This window comes from Papaver somniferum, chromosome 7, assembly GCF_003573695.1.
Source record: "Papaver somniferum cultivar HN1 chromosome 7, ASM357369v1, whole genome shotgun sequence".
Taxonomy (NCBI): Eukaryota; Viridiplantae; Streptophyta; class Magnoliopsida; order Ranunculales; family Papaveraceae; genus Papaver; species Papaver somniferum.
This window is the reverse complement of record NC_039364.1, coordinates 23498171-23514855: the sequence shown is the minus strand read 5'-3', so window position 1 is coordinate 23514855 and position 16685 is coordinate 23498171. Positions and strand designations below refer to the sequence as shown.

General features: G+C 38.7%; 1 protein-coding gene and 1 pseudogene across 1 annotated transcript; both read left to right on the top strand.

Moving 5' to 3' along the window:
* The first annotated feature begins 266 nt into the window (after window positions 1–266).
* Window positions 267–10187, top strand: LOC113296708 (actin-related protein 4-like). The gene is made up of 20 exons (XM_026545025.1): window positions 267–450; window positions 552–643; window positions 1226–1402; window positions 1499–1572; window positions 1888–1968; window positions 3331–3391; window positions 3503–3552; window positions 4765–4819; window positions 5540–5617; window positions 5728–5781; window positions 6632–6685; window positions 6762–6822; window positions 7354–7405; window positions 7675–7741; window positions 8404–8466; window positions 8567–8629; window positions 8820–8882; window positions 8985–9049; window positions 9335–9403; window positions 9736–10187. Exons 1-20 carry the CDS (start codon window positions 438–440, stop codon window positions 9779–9781), a joined length of 1338 nt encoding a protein of 445 aa, XP_026400810.1. The 5' UTR covers window positions 267–437; the 3' UTR covers window positions 9782–10187.
* Window positions 10188–10752: 565 nt separating this feature from the next.
* LOC113294357 lies at window positions 10753–11751 on the top strand (annotated as a pseudogene).
* Window positions 11752–16685: the final 4934 nt, after the last annotated feature.

The following is a 16685-nucleotide window of genomic DNA, read 5'->3' as shown; positions in this document are numbered from 1 at the left end:
AGTTGCTGTTGAATCAAAAATACCCCATAACCAGATTTTTGGTCATTAAATATCCAAGTGAAACCCCTCATTTAGATGATGACGTCCCAATAATAGCCTTCAAAATAAAAGACTTCACCCTCTATTGGAAATGCTCTTACGTTCCCACGAGAGAATACTCCCTTGGGATCTCGGAATATGTAAGTTCCGTTTAAATGAATGGATCCCAGCATTCAAAAAAATAAAAATAAAAAAATAATCGAAGTGTTTCGGGAGAGTTTATTTCTCGGTCTCTTTAAAATTCTGACTTCTCGAGTCTCTCTCTCCAAAACCCCCTAAAAAAAACTTTACCGCTCGTCGAGAGCTGAGACTACGCACACTGCAAAAACCCTAGCTTAGCTTTATGCTTCCAACTTTCTCTCTTTTCTGAACCCCTCTCTCATTGTAACTTCGAAACCATGTATGGAGGTGGTGAGTACAATTTTCTAACCTAATTATCTCTTAATTTCTTGATTTCCCCCGATTTCATCACTTTAAACCCTTATTTGTGTTTTTTTTTTTGTATTACGCAGATGAAGTATCAGTCATTGTTGTTGACCTAGGTTCTCATACTTGCAAAGCTGGATATGCTGGAGAAGACGCTCCCAAAGCAGTATTTCCGTCTGTAAGTGTAGCCCTGTATTTACTTCTCCCAGTTAATATCAGTGGGTATTCAAATTTAGGGCAAATGCTAGTGGAAGAATGTAACGATTTGATAAATTGCGAATTTTTTAGATACTTGAGAATGTAATGGTGTTTTACAGTGAAGAGATGACTTAGTATGTCAATTACTGTTTGAAATGATTGTATCCTTTTTACATAACTTGTCATATCAGTATGGGGGAGGGTGTTGAACTGTCAATGTACTAGTATTGGTTACAGAGTTACCATTTTAAAGGATTTTGCCGTCTAATTTGCCGTCTGATGGCGCCTCTTTACTTTGGTAGAGTGTCCTCTTCTTTGCCTTAGTTACATTATTTGACATGCTGGTCCAGCTTTGATGATGTCACCTTGGCAGAACTCAAGGTCGGATGTTAATTTTGTACATTAGTGTTACATGCACTCTAAATGGTTAATCTCACGATCTTGAAGAGTTATTTATTATTCTCCTTTTGTCTCCCTCTCTCTCTCTCTGCCTTACTATTATTGTGCAAACACTTGAATACTTGTGCAAACACTGTCTTGACTGACTCATTTTTGTTTGAAGTGTGTCGGTGTGATCGAACAACTGGAAGACAGTGATGATATTAAAGCTGAGAAGGAATCTGAACCAGTTCCAGACTCTAAAAATGGTGGTAAACCAATTGAATCTGACAAAACCAAGGTGAAGAGAAAATTATATGTGGGATCTCAAGCCTTAGGGTACCGCAGGGATCATATGGAGGTTTGTTTTCTTGTTTCTTATTCATAAAGAAAGTGCTCTGCGTAACTTCTCTTTTCTAAGATTTCTAATTTTCTATTACATATTTCTTTTGTTTAGGTGGTATCACCTATAAAGGATGGACTTGTGGTTGACTGGGATATGGTTGACAACATATGGGAGCATGCTTTCAGGTATTACACTATGTGAACATTTTGAAATATGTATAATCAGTAGTTCTGCAACTTGAGGGATATGGGTGGCTTTTTTCTCTTTATGTGTTTTGGTTGTCATGTCATGTGTGAAGACCTAATTACTTTAAAGAAACAAATGTCATAATAACCAGAATGTTCACTTTTATGGCAATGTTAAGTTGTAGTCATATTACAGTCATCCCATCCCATCTCATTGATGTATATGTAGAGGAATTACCTAGGCGTTAATGCCTACTTTGCTAATTTGTTAAAGCACTTTTTTAGACACGCTTTTCCTAACTCGTGTCTTTTCAGGGATCGGTTACTGATTGATCCTAAAGAACACCCAATGCTGCTTTCTGAATCATCTTCGAATACTCCTCAACAGAGAGAAAGGTGATCTGGTACCTAACTATCCTTTTTGTTTTTGTTGTTGTTGTTGGCCTCCTGCTGTCTTGGTTGATCTAACATTTACTGAGCCTTATTTGTAAATTGCAATTTATTATTCTTATTATAAGGTTTTCTAAGTTCTTTGCATATTATCTAAAAGTAGTTGCTTTGAGGCTCTGGTTTCTTTTATCAGTCTTATTGATAGTGAATTTGTTGTGCCTTTACCTATGGGCATATTAGTCTTGTCTAGTTCAGTAACGCCTTGGTGAGAAAGTAGACGTAAAAGAGAACCCCTGGAGAAAATAACCATAGAAGAAGTACTGGAGCTAAAGTTTAGTGTTTGATGAGGAAGAAACTGGAGAGAAAATCTTGGGTAAAATGACTGAAAAGGGAATAGCGTAAAGCTTTCCATAGGATAACTAACACTTGAAGAAGGGCAAACTCAATTGCTAAAATTTAGGAAGTGTTAAATCCTCTATAAATACCAACTAAAGTATAAGTTAACGAGTTAGTAGGCTTGGATGGTTACCAAATAGAAACTTAAATTTAAATTTCATTCAAAATTAATAAAATAAATTCAATTTGACATCAAAATAAATTACTTCAGGAGAGAAGTTACTTTCGCAGAAGCAAGCAATGAGTATATTTTTTCCTGAACCCGTGCAAGTCGTTCTTGATAATTGCAATTTTGCTATCCGACTTCTAGATGTCGAAAAATAACTGGCTAACTGCTGAAGTTGTATCCAAACATAGTGCTCGTTTTTGGCATGGTAAAGAAGTATTTTAAAAGTTCGAGAGGGATTATGAACTATCTAGATTATGTAGGAAAATGTAAAATAAAGGTCACAGCAATTTGAGTAGGTTAAATTATTAGTCGTGGTCTTAGAATCCTAGCAAGGATCTTCGCCTGGGTCGATTCTTTTACTAATTTGAGAACTGATTCATTTTATAATTCCAGATCCTGCACCATTTCTGGAATTAGTAGCAACATTAAATTTCAAGATGACATGATAGAGAGTGGGGCTATTTTATCTGAAAAACCACTTCTTTGTAGAGAAGCTCGTCTCTGATATAGAAACTGGATTATCACGATTCATAGAAAGATTTATCAATTGAAGGATCTGTTTTGTTTGAGGAATGCAAACTAGATTTAAGTGTTTGCTTGGGCATTTATCTACTTAATCTTATGTTAGAAACCAAATCCTCATATTTTGACATGTTAAATCATGGTAGTTTCAAGCATGAATAGTTATGTTGATTCGGCACTTTCTAGTTTCTGTAATTTGCTGAGGTTTTACGAACTGTCTTTTTTGGCTGCAAATATCCGTCTGTCAATTTTGAAACTAACTTTATAAAGTTTTATTGCAGGACAGCAGAGCTCATGTTTGAAAAATACAAAGTTCCTGCTTTATTTTTGGCCAAGAATGCGGTATGCTTTATCCGTCCTTTCCCCCATACGACTGCTTTAATCTGTTGCTCGCCAGGTTCTTCATCTCTAGATTTAACAATCTTGGTTGACTATTTTTTTGTTGTGTTCCAGGTTCTCACAGCTTTTGCATCAGGCCGTGCGACTGCTTTGGTGGTTGATAGGTAAGGACAGAATGGTGGCTTTCGTATTTTCTATTGAAGACATTTCTCGTGCTGAGCTTCTATAATAACTTGTTTATAGTTGCTAATTTGGATTGCCACTTCTTGCGTCATTTGATTTGTTCTCATGATACTTGTGCTTTGTTGCTTAATTGCTTGATAAACCTGTAAAGAAAATTAACTGTAGTACGAAAAAGTATAAGCGAGAAAGTCTTATGCTTAAAATGCATGAGCAATTAGCTCTGCATGCTTAATTTAGGATTCTGTTGTAAATTGCTCATCTTACCTCCTGGGTTCATACCCTGGAATAGATTTTGTTATAAATTGCTCACCTTACTACCTCGGCTCATACTCTGGAATAGCATTGCATATGTTCAAATGTAACTTCTACGTTCTTCCATGCTTGTACTAAACACACTATCCTCATCATTTGTATAAGCCAGATGTAAAGCATCTCTTAGTTGATTGTTTATTAGGAAGTGATTTAGATTTGGAGAGATTCTAGCCTAGTGGGATTCTATTATCAAGAATGAGATTACAAAATTCTGAAGAGTTTGGATTTTCGTTTGCGTAAAGCAAAATTGACACAACAATAGCTTTTTCCTACTCTTATCCTCATCTTTCTTCTGCTGATATTGACAACTGATATGAAGATATTGCCAATAATTATGATAGCAACAGTAGGGACAGTTCAAACGGGAGAGTAATCTTAGTTCTCATGCTAGAGTGGACTTCAAAAACAGGGTCAGTTCTAAGGAAAGAGAAGTAAACTGAAATGTGTAATAATCAGTAATTTTTAATGTTGCAAGAAACTGGAGTTGTTGCACGCGAGTGAGCAGATGGTAAATCCTGCGTGTCTATGGTCTAGAATTGCTCATTGAGCTGCATCATTGTGTGATCTCTCTGGATTCTAAAAAAGTTTTATACCATCTTCTGTTTTATCCGTCAGTATCTTTATGGTTTTTATTTTGAAAACTGTAAGCACTGTAAGCTCTGAAGGTCACATTGTACAAAATAGACTGTATTAGTCTTATTAATTAGATCAGTGTTTTTTTGCTACCTGTAGCACTGAGTTGTTAAATTAATCATTCAATTGCATTTTCGTGTTTAGTTGTCGTATCCATCTAATTTACTTGATTTAGTTCCTAAGTAATCCAATATTTTTCAGTTATTTTGAACATGCACTAACATATGGTCTTTTCCTTTCAATATCAGTGGTGGTGGATCGACTACAGTTGCACCTGTTCATGATGGCTATGTTCTTCAAAAGGTACCTCAATTGCACAATAATGTAGTACTCAAGAAGAAAAAAGTTTGCGGACTACTTGCTAGTTCTTGAATGCATTATTAAATTTGCATCATCTATGTTCTTTTCCTCAGATCTCACCTTCCCACAGCTTTTATGCTCAATCATCTTCACTTTCTTTAACATCGTTAATTACATAGTTCCAAGATTATTGTGGAGTGAAAAAAACCTGGTGTCCAGAAATATGATTACTTTTCTCTCTAGATCTCTGTGCTTTTTTTATGTTCATGGATTGGATTATGTGATGACCAGATTGCACATCAGAAGCCTAAGAGTGCTTAGGACACGTAAGGGTTGACTTGGTTAACAAGAAAAAAGCTATAGTGTATTTGCCAATTCACGAATATTATCTGTCATCTGGCAGCTATTTGCATGATGTATTAGGTTTTTAAAAAGTTATCCTTTTCCATCAGAAACACCTATTCCTTGTCTTATTAAATTTGTGTCTGTAACATTCTTCGAAGAAATTCTAGATTTCATATGATATTGACATAAGCAAAATATGGAGAAAGGTGCAGTATTATCGTTAAGGGTAGACTTAGTTTGGGCCCTCATTCGCAAGCACATTTTTGGTTAGGATCTTTGTTCTTTTGAGGTTTTCTAGATGTCTAAAATTCATGTCGTAGTATATGATAGCTTCTTAAGTTGAACTTCCAAATCTGAAATATGGTTGTGTGGTTATAGGCTGTCGCAACGTCACCCATTGGAGGTGAGTTCCTTACTGAGTGCATGATCAAAAGTTTGGAAAGCAGAGGTTTTGTGGTAAGTTTGCTAACATGTCTATTTTTTTTATTTTATTTTTGATGTTCATTGATTATACATGCAAAGTAGCCTCCCTTAAATTTTTTTTACCTTATGTTATTTGATGGCAGATAAAACCTAGATATTCCTTTAAGAGAAAGGAAGTCCGCCCCGGAGAATTTCAGGTATCTTCACATCATGTTATTTTTGGTGCGTAGGCTATATGTAGACTGTTTCCAAATCTTGTAGCTCCTAATGAGTGGCTGTTCTCCGTGAGCTGTTATTTTTGATAATGCAAAAGCTGAGCAAGTCTAGAAGTCTAGAAAATTTTTAACAGTAATTTTCTGGGTTCAGCCTTCTCCTTCATGATATATTCTTGGAACTCAATACACTACATCCTTTTGTTTTAGGTTTCCCCTCCCTTTACAATTTGAATTTTGGGTAAACCTGTTTTTAGTTGTCACTCCTATCAAGCTTCAACTTGTTTCTAGCACTCGAGTTTCTATATTACAGAATATGATGTTCAGAAGTATGCACTATATTTTCTGCTTAACAGCGATACAATGTTCGAGTATTTTCTTGTAATTAGTTTTGGTTATAGTCACCTCGAGAATCTATATGGTAACAGGACTGTTTATGCTAAGTATCTTGACTGACCCTTGTTGAAGGTTTTTTTTCTTCTGGCAATCCATTATTAATCAAGTCTTTTGATTTAGAGGTACAAGATAAGTAAACTATGTTCATGCCGGTTTCACATTGTAGAAGTCCAACTTAGGTTGTCGTACCAGAAAGACCACCAAAGAGCAACTCTGTGCTCAAACACAAAAACAAATGGGTTTCTTATTACTGATGATGATTTCGTCATAAAGTATAACAATATTGCTAACCACATATAGTCTCTGCTCCTATTTACTGGATGTCGTCTGGGTTTTTCTCCTTTATTTATATTCCCTTTGATGTTATGGAAGCATAACACACCCCAATCATCTTAACTTGCACACTAGTTTGACTCTGTTTTTTATGTGAGAATTACAGACAGTGGACCTTGATATTCCAAATACAACAGAAAGCTACAAGCTCTTCTCTCAGGTATGTGACAACATGAGCTCCCAATTTCTCCTTGTAGCGCTCTTGGTTCCTACTAAAGTGGTTCCTGTGATGGCAGAGGGTAATCGCCAGCGATATCAAGGAATCTGTATGTCGGGCACCAGATACTCCATATGACGGTCTGTTTCATTTTATGTAATGTGTGTTAAACTTTTAGGTTACATTATTTACATTTTCTAAAGATTAATAATTCATTTACTTGAAATGGCGGGGAAGCTGTCCTATGAGTAAATGCGTATCGGCATATGCTGAACGATATAAAGGAGTTTGGAACTTTGGACTTCGAAGACATCCTTCTCATATGCCATGTTTTTATAATCATAATTCTTTCTATTAGTTTTACCTTCTACTTTTTGTTTGAATTATCTTGCGGATGGTAAAGCTTCTATGGCCATCCCAAGTTTTCCCACCTATGTGCTGCTACTGTAAATTTCTGTAATTGAAGAGTCAAACTAATGCGATCTCTATAGTCAGCCATGTGTTGCTCAGAACTGCTTTATATAGATGCATCTTTTTGCCTTGCATGATTTATGTCTTTTTAGCTTGAGCATGCATGTCTGTGCAACCTATACTTTTAAAATGTCTGTGTGATCCTGAACCATAGTTTTTCATAAATCTTTTCTGATTATGTTGAGATGTCTGCTGTACAGAGAGTTCATATGCCAACATTCCTACAACATCTTATGAGCTTCCAGATGGACAGTAAGCACCTTGACTTGGTACATTTCATATTCAGTTTGTATGTCAGTAAGTGATAGCAAACAGAGTCCAGTCTACTGCGTCACTTCATGATTTGCTCTTTAAGTAACAAAGCCCGTTCGTTAAAAAGGCCCCCCTAATATCTTTCAATTCTGACTTCCGTTGATCATTTATGAGCCTAACTTTTCTCCTTTAATAGGTTAAGGTAATTTCTTGAATTATTTACATTATATTCCATCAGTTCGTGCCTTACTATTCTCGATTTCTTACAGAACAATAGAAGTTGGAGCTGATCGGTTTAAGATTCCTGATATTCTGTTCAATGCATCCATAGTTCAGGTGCGTGATTGGTGCGCTTGGGCTAGATCTACTTGACTTTACATATTTGGTTTGCAAATGTTGGAATACATATTTAGATGGGAGACCTGCATTCATTTTGTTCCCAGCATCATGTTTTGTCTGTGATCTCCTAGGCGTCTGATTTAAGGAAATCTGCGAATTACCTTCTCTGTTGTGAATTTCGATACTTCAGTTGCTTTGGGATTTTTTGCCCGAAGTTTAAGCAGGAATGTAACATAGTGTTAAGAGTTTACTTTGTAAAGAGGTTATTGAAGTGAGGGACACAAGTTGATATACAATACAATGTGAGACTTTGACTATTAAGGTCAACTAAATAAATATATCTAGGTCGTAATACTCAAGGCGAAAAATTTATTTGTATTTTAAATGAATTAGAAGAGGATGTGCTGTTAGAAAATGTGCATGGCAGGGTGTTCTCATTTGGTCACGAGAAACTGTGGGAAGATATAGTTCTGACGTCCACCGTGTTCTTATCTAACCAAATCTTTGATTTTTGTATGATGGTAGTCTGACTTAGCAAAAAAGAATAAAATTGTATGATGGTAGTCTTGTCTTTTTATTTGTTGCATGATGAGTTGTTGGTTATTAAAACTGGAATAGCCGTTTCACTGAATATTTTTCTTCTGGATTTTTATCCCTAGACAATTCCTGGCATGGAGAGTTTTGCTGATACAGCTCCTTCAATCCGTGGTCTTCCTCAAATGGTAAAAACTATTTGCATGCAAGCAACTTCCACACTTATAAGGAACACATTTTGTCAAAACACAATGTTTACCTTGTCACTTGTTTTTCTTTTCTTCTCAGGTTATTGAAAGCATAAACAAGTGTGACGTGGACATCCGTAGGGAATTATTTAGCAGTATACTGGTAAGTTTTATTTGTTTTTTAGTTTCTTACTTTCGTCTTGTCAACGTTCCTCATAAAATTCGTTTCCGGTTTTGAGTCTCTAATCTGCTGTGATTTTGTAGTACACTCCACATTGAGTTTCTTGAAGGATTCAAATCTGTTTGTAATAAAGTAGCACTGACACAGTCCTCCATTCCCTTCCTATAAATAGCTTGCAGGGGGGACATCATCGATGCAACAGCTGAAAGAGCGTCTAGAAAAAGACTTGCTGGAGGTATGGAGTTGAAGGAAAACCTACATTTTTATTGTCATGGTTGCGTTATGTTTTTCCGTGGTCTAAAATTATAAGTGATTCTATTTTATAATGTTCGTATAGGAGTCTCCTCAAGCTGCAAGAGTTAAAGTACTGGCAAGTGGAAATGCAACGGAACGGCGATTCAGGTTATTTCTTTTTCTGTTGTTTATTTTCATTGGCTGGCTTACATGTGGTCGTATACTTGATAGCTGGTGATGTTTTGTTAATTTTAATGTAACCAGACCTCCTGAATGGCATTTTTGTTCCTTTTGCAAATATTTTGCTGTATGTTGTCAACAGTTTATAGCCAAAAATGAAAATAAAATAGAAACTGTTAATGTTGCTTAATAAAATTTTATGCAATTGTTCGCATTGATGTTCATCATTTTTTTGTTGGAAAATTATCTAACTTGTGAATACTGCCTATACAGTGTTTGGATAGGAGGGAGTATTCTGGCATCTCTTGGCTCCTTTCAGCAAATGTGGTTTTCCAAGGCAGAGTGAGTTTTTTTTTTTTTTTTTAATGCGAACATCTTTTTAGACATCAAGGCCACAAGGTTGTGGTATAGATGTGATTATTTGCCTTTGCAAGTTGCAAGTGACATATCACAACCCCAGAAAACGAGTTTCCTTACAGAACCTGGAAAGGAGAAATCCTGATAAAGTAGGATTCATTGTTTTCCCGTTTTTGTATCAATCATTCTAGAATTTCTACTCTTAAAAGAGTTGCATGGGATCATATTAATTATTCCGAAATCCTAGTAGATTGTTGTCATTTGCATTTGGAGTTCCATCTTTTTAGTCTTACTTTTTATTGCTTTGGTTGTGGCAGGTATGAAGAACACGGGGCTTCATACGTTCAACGAAAATGCCCCTAGAAGATCATTTTAAATCTGACGCTTTGGCAAGTGGATTTGTTTATCTCACTTGTGATGAAACAAGTTTGTGGCGTCGTGTGAAGTAGAGGTGATTCTGCAAAGTTGGTAGTGCAGTTAGATTTGTAGGAGCTGAAGCAGAAATCGAAGTACTTGGTTTAGCGAAATGCTTGCTTGTTTAGACGTTACGAGCACTTTAGAGTACTTGTAAGTTTGTGAATTTAAGCGGTTTAATTGCTGTTTAAGAAAACCTATGTTCTAGGCCAGGAAATAGCAAGCTCATTTTGTTGGTTAGTAGATCAATTACGATTAAGGAAGACTTTGTTTGTAATTGTTTTTAAAGTTCGATATACGGTAGATAATTAATCATTGATGAAAGATCAACTTTAGTTATGTAGTCTAAATTAAATCATGTTCAACTTATTAGGGAACTCATTCTAGCCTAGCCTCGGCATCCAGGTAACTATGAGCTTCATACTCCACAGCATTTCCAGAATTGCAGGAAACCGTTTCCTTAGCTTCACATGTAGATGAGGTCGACCTTTGTTAGGTAGGTTTTAGTGATACAGACAAAAGATTGTCGATTTGGTATGCCATTAATTGCTTTGTTGGTTGTCTTTGTCATGGTGTTTATAAACAAGAAGGCTACTTGATATCATTCCTATTTTGGAGGTTTACACATGACAATTGCACTTCAGCAAGATGTGATGCGAATGTAATGTCATTTATTTGTGTGTGTTCTCAAAGCTTGAATCAGCTTTCATGCCAAACAAGATAGTTCGCACAAAATTGCGTTTACCATGATGCCGAGGTTACTAATTTCTATACAACCTGGTAATGATTCGGCCGCCAAACCTTTCAGTTGTGTGTATAAATACCTGTCTTCCTCCAACTTAAACTTAATTAGTCCAAAACCCACTGGTTTCCCTTGCTCATAATCTTTCCAACTAAAAAGGGGAAAAAACAACAGAAATATGGTGTTAGAATGGGGTCATGATATAATCAACATTATAGTTGCCATAACACCATTATATGTTGCAGTAATTCTAGGATTTGTTGCTGTAAAATGGCTTAAGTTTTTTTCAATGCAGCACCATTAACAGATTCACTAGTTATTTCACTCTACCGTTCTTCACTTTCAATTTTTTTGCTCATGTTAATCCTTTTGATTGGAATTACTCATTTCTCGGTGCGGACGCATTTTCCAAACTCGTAATCCTGATTGTTTTAGTTGCATGGGTTAAGTGCAATAGTAATGGAAGTTGGGGTTGGTTAATAACAAATTTTTCATTGTTAACCATAACAAATTCTGCGGCAGTAGGAGTACCTGTCTTAAAAGCCATGTATGGTGATAATGCAGTTGCTCTTGTTTCTCAAGGTTATGTAATCCAACAGACAGTTTGGTCATCTGTTCTTATGTTCATTTTCGAGTTTCATAAGGCGAGCCAGTCTTCACAAGTTGTGGATGCTGATGTAGTTACAGATTTAGAAGGAAACAAGCAATTAGTAGTTGTAATCACCACAACAACTAGACCTTCCTTTTTGTATCCAGTTTTGCTTAAACTTGCTCAAAATCCTAATACCTACGCTGGTATCATGGGAATCACTTGGGCTTTTATCTCAAATAAGTGGCATATTGAAATGCCGAGGATCATTGACGGATCGATATTGATCATGCAGAAAGCAGCGATTGGCTGTTTCATGTTTACTATAGGTGACTAAGAAATTAAACATAAACCCATTTGCACTACAAATTGTGTAAGAATATTACATAGTCTCTAGGGTCTAATCAACTTTTCAATCCAGGGCTTGTCACTGCACTGCCGGAAAAAGTTATTGCGCGTGGAACGAAGTTAGCAGTATTTAGTTTGGTCTTAAGGTTTTTAGGTGGACCAGCGGCGATGGCAGTTGGCTGCAGGGCTGTTGGTTTGCATGGGGATAATCTACGTATTGCGATTGTCCAAGTAATGTGAATCAGACTCCAAATAGTTTATATATGTGCCGCGTTAAATGATCACTAAATGCACATCAGGGGCAAACCCAGTTACGGCAAGTGAGGGCAACTGCCCCACTTGTCAACTGGTTGTATCTCCCACCAAATCCCCCTAAACTTGCTCTAATACATAACTGGTTGTTAACACCTTCAATCCTAACTCTATGAGTGATTCACATGCATGCTTATACATAACACAACCTTAGAAGTTGGCCTTAGTTCGGCTGGCCGGCAGGGTTGAAATATTTGGTTGTCAATGCATACATAATTGAGTAAATAGTAATGTGATTGTATGCTAATTAAGGAATTCTGTTGGTTGTGACATGACTAGTGCAGGCAGCATTACTGTGTACACATATATCTCACTATCGGACACGTGGATACAGAAAGGTACGTGGAAAGCATGCAAACCAAGACATCAAAACACGATGCGTCGCGAAGCACCAAATAAACCCCTAGGAGTTGCTTTATCTCATCCCCAGAAGAGGAGCTAAGATCAACGGTGGGGAGAAAGTCAGCTGACACGGACTGACAGGGGCAGAAGACACTTGTCTGACACGAGCAGACCCCTCAACCACCCGCATTAAACACTCTGAGCAGTGCACGTGTCGACCGACCTGTGGAACGAGCGAAGATGCCTCCGCGGGATCTAGGGGGAAACGCAGACCTCTGCGTGATGGACACAAGACACTAGAAGATAAGGTTCCAACGGTCTTCAGAGATGGGTCCCACATTCCTACCTTATAAATACCCAATCTCCACAAAGGGGGAGAGGGATGGGAAAAAGATCAGAGGAGAGAGAGAGAGAGAGAGAGAGAGAGAATAGCAAAGGTAAGGAATCCCATAGTGGAGAGAAATATGTAAACCCCAAGTCATTCAAACTATTCGTGTAACCGTGAATAATATAGCAGAACAACAAACCCCGTGGACGTAGGCCTTAGTGCTGAACCACGTAAACCTTGATCTTATTTACATTTCAGCACTTTGCATTCATTTAGTTCCGCATGCATTTGCTTATATATGTTGTTTTCCTTTTATATTTGTACCCCATGCATAATCGCTACGCATGGGGAAGTTGGAGGAGGCCATGATAAACCCGTGGGTTTTGAGCCAATGAACCCACATCTGGGTATCATCATCGTAATCTCTTTAGACTTTAACAATTGATTGCTGGCATTCGGACCCCGCGTAGTTCGTGTGTCCACAATTTGGCGCTAGAAACAGGGACTTCGTCCCGGTAAAAGATTTATCTTGTCCTGTGATTTCATTCTAATTTGGCATACGATTGCTCCGATTTTATCAGCTCTGACTGTATAGATCATTCGTCAACAGTATTATATTCAAAAACCCACCTTTTGCCTTCGATAAGAGTTAGTGTTCCAAGCGTGGGTTATTGTCCTAATCCGTCGGATTTACAGTTTTCATAGTTTTTTTATATATACTAAAGATCGCCTTTAATAAACCCGCTTTTGAAAAATTGTATTTCGACAACTAACCCGCTTCACGCGGATATTCCCGTTTCTGTTTGAATAAATTTATACAGAGAGAACGTGTTGTGAGTAAAGAAGGCGAGTTTACGCTAGATTTCGTCAACAAAAAGGCACGTGATGGAGAAGACGCAGGAAGCAGGAAAATCCAAAGCTTTGTCATGTTGTTAGGTTTTTCTCCCAGGCTTCAGTCTTCGTGGTTGGCATGAGGATTTCTGTAGGTATGACTGCTTCAGCTCCATAAGTAAGAAGAAACGGGGATTCTCCGGTAGCGGACCTTCGTGTTGTCCTGTATGCCCACAAGACATTGTGCAGTTGTTCGCACCATCTTCCCTTATGCTCGTCTAATTGTTTTTTGAGTATAAGGGCGAGGGTCTTGTTGGTAGCTTCCGCTTGTCCGTTGCTTTGAGGGTATAAGGGAGTGGACTTGTTCTTTCTTATTTTAAAGGTGTCGAAGAGCATGTCTATATTTTTTCCCTGTAATTGCTTGCCGTTATCAGACACAATTTCAGCAGGTATACCAAATCTGCAAATGATGTTCTGGAATATGAAAGTGAACACATCCGCGTCTCTGATCCTGGCCAAGGCCTTAGCCTCCACCCATTTACTGAAGTAGTCCGTGGCTACTATCAAAAATCGTCTCTTCCTGGATCCTTCGATGAAAGGCCCGACGATGTCTACTCCCCATTTTGCAAATGGCCACGGGCTATCGACAGAGTTTAGCAATGTTGCCGGCGCGTGGATTTTTTTCGCGAAGCGCTGGCATTCTTCGCATCGTCGGGACATCCTCGCAGCATCTTGTATCATGGTCGGCCAGTAATATCCTTGCGTTTTTGCCTTGTCAGCTAGTGATCTCATACCGCTATGATTCCCTGCGTCACCATAATGGATATCCTTTAGAATTCGATGCCCTTCTTTTCGGGATAAGCAGCGTAGTAATGGTCCGAGGAAATATTTTCTATATAGGACCCCGTCCCGAAGATCGTATCTTCCCACTTTGGAGAGCGTCTTTCTAGCTTGCTTCCGATCCGCAGGTAGGCTTCCTTTGTCGAGGAAAGCATGTATTGTCACCCTCCAGTCATCTTCATTGCTGAAATCTTCGTCTTGATTTGCTTTTGACAAGATGTCTTCTTCATCAAAGTCGTTATGGATGTCTTCTCCTACTTGGTCTTCAATATCTTCTTCCATCGTATCTTGATTGGTAGCGAAGGAGAATTGAGATGCAATCGAAGGCTCGTATACCCTTGCTATTTTAATACCTTCGGCATTTTTATCCCTCAACATGGATGATATGTATGCTAGGGCATCCGCATGCCTGAGGTCCCTTCTGCATAAGTGCCGGAACTTAATGTTCGGGATTTGTGAAGCCAATGTTTGGACCAATGCCATGTAAGCTGAAAGGGTGTCGTCGTACACATTATATTCGAGCTCGATTTGCCGTATGACCAGCTGCGAATCACTTGTCAGCCTTACATCGGTTATCCCCATCTCTATTATTATACGTAGGGCATGTATGACAGCTTCGTATTCAACAATGTTATTGGTATGCTCTTTGAATTCCAATCTAAGTGCCTGTATGATTCTTTCTCCAGTTGGGGTGATGATGACAATACCTATTCCTGCCCCTTCCTTATTTTTAGATCCGTCGACGAAGACTTCCCATTGTCTATGACTCGCAGGTTCGAGGATATCCATTGGATCCTTGATTGCTTCTCGGCTTCTGGTATTCCCTTGATCTCTTCGTCGTTGTCTAGAGGGAGGTCTGCTAAGAAATCTGCCAGAACTTGGGACTTCTGAGAATGTTGAATTTCATGAATGATGTTGAATTGGTCCAGATGGGTGTTCCATTTGGCTATTCGGCCCACTTTTCCGTGCTTTTGAGGACTGCTTCCAATGGTGCTTGCATGGTACCCTGACGAAGTGAGTTAGGAAGTAGGTTCTCAGTTTTTGGGTAGCCCATACCAGTGCGAGGATGAGTTGTTCAATCTTAGTATAATTTCTTTCCGCGGATTGAGTGTCTTGCTGACGTAATAGATAGGTTGTTCTATCTTTGTATTGGTTTTGACTAATACCGCGCTGACTGCGTCCTCCGTTGCTGCTATGTACAGTGCCAAAACTTCATCAGGGTCAGGTTTCTGCAGGATAGGGATCGAAGCTAGATGTTCTTTGATCTTTTGGAATGCTTCCTCGCATCGGCGGTCCATTCGAACCTGCTCCCTTTCTTAAGAATATTGAAGAAATGTTTGCACTTGTCCGAAGACCGTGCAATAAATCTGCCCAACGCTGCTATGGACCCATTGAGCTTCTGCACTTCCTTTAGATTCTTTGGTGACGGCATCTCTACTATGGCTTGAATCTTAGCTGGGTCTACCTCGATGCCCCTTTTCGTCACCAGATAACCGAGGAACTTCCCTGAGGTGACACCGAAAGTACATTTCTCCGGATTTACTTTCATGTGATGTTGTCTCATTGCATTGAAATATTCCTCAGGTCCTGGTGGTGATTTTTACGCAGCTTGCTTTTGACGAGCATGTCGTCCACGTAGACTTCTAGGGTTCCTCCAATCCATGGTTTGAAGATAGCATCGACCATCCTTTGGTATGTTGCCCCTGCGTTTCGGAGCCCGAAAGGCATTCTGGTATAGCAATAAAGGCCATGTGGTGTATAGAATGCTGTGTGTGCTGATCTTCTTCTGCCAGGGCTACTTGGTTGTAACCAGAGTATCCGTCCATAAACGACAGCTCCTCGTACCCTTCAACTGCTTCAACCAGTTGATCTATGCTCGGCAGGGGATAGCTGTCCTTTGGACACGCCTTGTTGAGATTAGTAAAGTCGATGCATATTCTAACCCCTCCATTTTTCTTAGGAACAATGACCATGTTGGATATCCAGGTAGGATACTTGACTTCCTTGATAAATCCTGCGTCTAGTAGCTTCCGAAGTTCTGTTTCTACCGCCTCATGATATTCTGGAGCCACTTTTCGTATTTTCTGCCTGAACGGGGGTGTGCCCTGTTTGATGCGTAGTTCATGTTGGATTACTTTTGGGTCGATCCCGGCATATCTCCTAACTTCCAGGCGAACACATCCGCATATTCCTTAAGTAATTTGGTTAAGGAATGTTCTCTCCCTTCGCCCATGATGGTCCCGATTTTGACCATCTTCGGGTCTTCTTCCGTTCCTATGTTGATTTCCTTAGTGGGTTCCACTGGTGTGAACATAGGCTTGGGTTTCCGAGGACTGGGGCGCTCTTTAATTGCTATTTGGCGTGTTTCTGCTCTTTGTTGTTGAGGTACTTGTTTCCGAGCCTCGGACATTACCTCTTTCGTCAAGCCTTTTCCTGTGGTTTCCTTAAGGAATAGTCTACGGCTTTCTTTCGTGGTTTCTTGATTTCTTACTCTTCGGATTTTTCGCTGTTCTTCTTGCTC